Below are 4,248 nucleotides of genomic sequence, written 5' to 3'. Positions count from 1 at the left end.
CCCCACACTCCACCACACAGAATCAACAGACACCGAAAATTGAGTTCTAACCCTTCCCCACCCAACACCAGAAGCATATGTAAGAGAAAATTGCTGCTATTCAGTGGACCTGGAGAGCAACGATAATTTATTTACACATGGTATTCCTGGAGTGAGGTTTCTGAACCTTCTTCTCTCATTTCCCACCCCAAGCCCCACCCAAAGATGGACTAGAGACAGACAGATCCATGTGGGATCCATGATGAAAGGAGGCATCACATAGAACTCAATGGCAAGAAATAAAGCAAAGCTAGCCCATGGATTCCAAACAGTAATACAGCCCATGGGACTGTACTATTCATGTAATAAACAAATTCTAAATCTCAGTGGTTTAACACAATAAGAATTTATTTCTTGCTCATGTCATAGTCCCAGGCAAGTGGGGAGGAGAAGCTGTGATCCACAGGATCCACAGGCTCCCAGGTCCTTCCATCTACACCTTCCTCTAGGTCCTCGAAGTCCTCTCCACCCACAGGCAGCTAGTGACAGAGAAGTTTTACGGGCCAGGGCCAGAATTTGGATGCGTCACTCCCACTCACATGTCATTGACCAGAACCCAGTCATATAGCTACAATCAACCTAAAAGGAACCTATTATGCAACAATCATTGGCCTATTATGGAACCGGCATTGCTATTATCATCCCTCTATTAGAGATAACCAAACAGGCTCAGTGGACAAAGTCATTTGCCCCAAATTACAGAGCCGGTAATCTACAGATACAAGATGTAAACCATATCTGCTAGACTCCAATCGCTGCTTCTTTCTACTTCATAGGTTGTGGGAGAAACCCCCCACATGCAGACATTTCATTCTTCATCTCACCCATCATATTCTAGGTCAGAATCAATGAGTCAAGGAAGATGGAAACACAGAGAAAACTTTGTACGTTTATTTATTCATTAATCAACAGACATTTCCTATTTGTGCCAAGCCTCATGTTGGATGCTGAGGATTTACAGATAAAACAGGTCAAAACTTAGCCCCCAAGGAGATATTGGTCACAAAGCCACATATTCATCAAGGTCTTCTCATTTTTTGCAGGCTTGAGGAAAAAGGAATCCCAGGAAGTAATTCCATGCACACCAGGAAGTCCTAAGCTAGATTTATTCTGTGGAAAGAAAATAAAACAGAGTCTCAGCACAGGAACAATCCAAGTGACGCTTACATCCTTCCCACCAAGAGGAGCCTCCTGCCACCACGCCCTTAAGTCCCTTGGGATAAGTAGAGAGACCGTGATACTGGGATAGGCGAAAAGGTGCTGGTCTTTGGCCTAGGAATCAAGAACAAATCCAGGCTTTTCCCTGACTCTGGCTTCGGTCTTCCCTCTGGTAAATTAGGACACTAAGCCAGAGGACCCCGCAAAGGCCTCTACATCTGTGCATCATCCTAGGGGGTCCTGTGGTTTCAGATGACCCAGCCAACTGAGGCCATCGCCATAGCAATACTATGTCAATGCATGTAGCAGTTCTAGGTTTTTTTTTTTGCAATAAAACATAGTCATTATTATTTATTATTTATGTGCCAGATAGTATGCTCAGAGTTGTATTTCTACTTGACAAACATTACTATCTCAGTTAATGTCTGCAAAGCTTTTATAATTTAGATATTATCATCATCATCATTTTATAGATAAGAGTCAGGGAGGTTAAGTCACTTGCATCACTGTTACAGCTGGTAAGTGGTAGAGTCAGGTTTGTCTGACCACCAAGCACTTGCTGTATGCCACAGAGCTGGACAAACTACCGATTAAGTTTTTAAAAATTGTGGTAAAATACACATAACAAAATTTACCATCTTAATCATTTTTTAACTTTTCAATTGCAGTTTACTTTTAATATTATTTTCTATTGGTTTCAGAGCACCTCCAGTCTTAAAAAGCACTTTTACATTTAGTATTTCAGTGGGCATAATTGCATCCATTTTACAGATGGGGAAACTGAGGCTTTGAAAGATGCAATCAGTTGTTCATAGTCACCCAGTCAGTCAGAGGCAGAGATGATATTAAGAGAGAACACTCTTGCCCCTTTTCATGGCTCCTTCCTCCTGGCTTACTCCAATAATCCTTCCCTTCCAGGACCCAGCAAGACCAGTCACAGGTGACCCTGGGGGCTTCCTGATTAGAACTGGGGGTAAATGGTGCTGAGGCAGAAGATCTGCTAGTGGGAGGAGGTACAGGCAGATGCCAAGCATCCTCCTTTGCATGGAAGGGCACCGAGTGGTTGAGGCTGTATGAGGATGCGGGGAGGTGTGGAACTCTCCAGTTCCTCTCCTTACCTCACACTGGCTTGACACATGAATTCCCACACATCCCCTTGCAGCACTTGAGACTCTTCGGGCAGTGGCTGTCATTCCGGCATTTGTCTGGGGGGTTGAGCATCATACACTGGCCAGTGACCACTGGACACTTCCCAGGATTGACTTGAACTGGCGAGAAGAATGTTACAACTCAGAGGCTTGATCCCCCTAGGCACCATGCAAGCTCCCATCCCCATCTCTATCTCATGCATGGAAATCAGGTCCTCACCCACCTCTGCACCCAAACAGAGGCCAGTGCATGACTTGAAGGAGACTTCTTCCCACTGAGGGAGCCCCAACTAGCATTGTAAGTGTCAGACAGACACACGGACTCATTGACTGACTCACTAGCAATCAATGAGTTGACTGATGGACTGGTTGCCTGGCCAGCTGGCTTCTCACCCCCCGAGAGCACAGAGATGGGGGTGACTCAGCCCTGACTCTGCCGCACCCTCCAACCACTTCAGAGGCGCCCCCTCCACTTCTCCACGATGCATGTCCTCAAACTCAAACCTCACTGGTCCCCTTTCCCAGGACCCTGTTTTCTCACCTGGCTTTGATGGGTCTTCAGGGTCCAAGCATTTGATGCCACAAAGGCCAGGACAGCATTTCTGCTTCTTTGGACACTGCCAGTCACTGTGGCATTGAGGAGGTTCATACACAAGACAGTTTACTGGGGGTATGAAGGGGCAGGCTCCATTTTTGCTTGCTTTTTCTGAAGGGTAAGAATAAAAGAGGGAGAAGGAGCTGATTCTAAGTCATGACCACAATCCTGAACAAGGAATCAACTTCCCAGGAGGGGAGGGAAAACCTAACCCAGGTGGCTGGCCCCAGATGAATGCAGGGAGCAGTTAGGATTCCAGTTTTAAGGCAGCTGTGGGGCAGCATGAAGCTCAGCCAAGCACTCAACCAAGAGGGAGTCAATAACCCAGGAAAGAAGAAACAGATGCAGGTGTGTTGGTAAATGTTGTAAGAGGTTGCCTTTGTAGCATTTGCCAATTTCCATGGTGTAAATACTCCCATCATGATTGATTTCAAACTAATAGTATGATGTCCACTAGCTCATAAAAGTCCTGAAAACTTACCCATTGGCCATTGCAAGCCAGTATAAGCCAGCTCCAGGGCACGGCTGCATAGAGCCCATTAGGTGTTTCCAGGGAGAGGGAGAGATACACCCTGGCTGGGAGGGAGGAAGCGAGGGGCAGTGAAAGCAGGAGGGACAACTCCTCAGAGACTGGAAGAAAGAGAGCAGATCAACTGATAAAGAGAGAAAGAGAAAGTGACCGTCAAAAAAGTGATGAGGAAAATCTGGAAAATTAAACAGGAGCTCAAAATGATGTGACCGTGAAAAAGAGCAAACAGTAGAAAAGGAAGCTTGAAATTAGGGGCCATGGACCAGACCATGGGAAAGATGACTTCCAGGTACCGGGAAGGCCTGAGAGACCCTGACTCACCTTTGCCCGCATCTACGACAGCCCAGGACGACAGGATCCTGAGGGCCAGGAGCACCGTGAAGACCAGGAGGTTGTTAAGCTTCATAGTGAGGGCAGGAGGCTGCGGTGGCCAGTGTCAGCCGCATCCCTTATACCTCTCGCTGTGGGTGTGGCTCCACCAGAATTGGCCCGGCCATCCCAGCTGCTATTTCATAAGCAGGGAATTCAGGCCAAGACAGTGACCTCACCACCGAGAGTGTCAGTGGTTCTTTCTACCCCAGGCAAGAGTATGAGGCCCAGAGAGGGACATGTAGAACTTGGAGGGGGGCTGTCACAGGCTGGTCAGGAGTCCCTTCTGGAACAGTTTAGGGGCCCTTTGGGATGAGTGGAGGAGGGGGAAGAGGGGAGAGCTTCTTAGAAACCTGGAACAATCATCAAGGTGTGGAAAGGCCAGCAGCCGCAGTATCAGAGAAAGTGCA

At 47.2% G+C, this 4,248-nt stretch overlaps 1 protein-coding gene across 1 annotated transcript; it reads right to left on the bottom strand.

Annotated features, from left to right (window-relative positions):
• Nucleotides 1–916: 916 nt before the first annotated feature.
• Nucleotides 917–3,910, bottom strand: LOC107182910 (antileukoproteinase-like). The gene is made up of 4 exons (XM_015563225.1): nt 3,791–3,910; nt 2,887–3,051; nt 2,316–2,465; nt 917–1,149 (listed from the first exon to the last, which is right to left on the bottom strand). Exons 1-3 carry the CDS (start codon nt 3,873–3,875, stop codon nt 2,317–2,319), a joined length of 399 nt encoding a protein of 132 aa, XP_015418711.1. The 5' UTR covers nt 3,876–3,910; the 3' UTR covers nt 917–1,149; nt 2,316.
• Nucleotides 3,911–4,248: the final 338 nt, after the last annotated feature.

This window comes from Myotis davidii, unplaced genomic scaffold (assembly GCF_000327345.1).
Source record: "Myotis davidii unplaced genomic scaffold, ASM32734v1 scaffold4152, whole genome shotgun sequence".
Classification (NCBI taxonomy): domain Eukaryota; kingdom Metazoa; phylum Chordata; class Mammalia; order Chiroptera; family Vespertilionidae; genus Myotis; species Myotis davidii.
Note: the sequence above shows the minus strand (reverse complement) of the source record. Positions and strands in the feature narration are given on the sequence as shown.

Bases quoted from the DNA above. Each gene is read 5' to 3' on its own strand.
- LOC107182910 (XM_015563225.1), bottom strand. From the start codon at position 3,875: ATGAAGCTTAACAACCTCCTGGTCTTCACGGTGCTCCTGGCCCTCAGG. The intron at 3,052-3,790 runs GTGAGTCAGGGT...CTTACCCTTCAG, and splicing joins TGTCGTAGATGCGGGCAAAG to AAAAAGCAAGCAAAAATGGA. The intron at 2,466-2,886 runs GTGAGAAAACAG...TCTTCTCGCCAG, and splicing joins TGAAGACCCATCAAAGCCAG to TTCAAGTCAATCCTGGGAAG.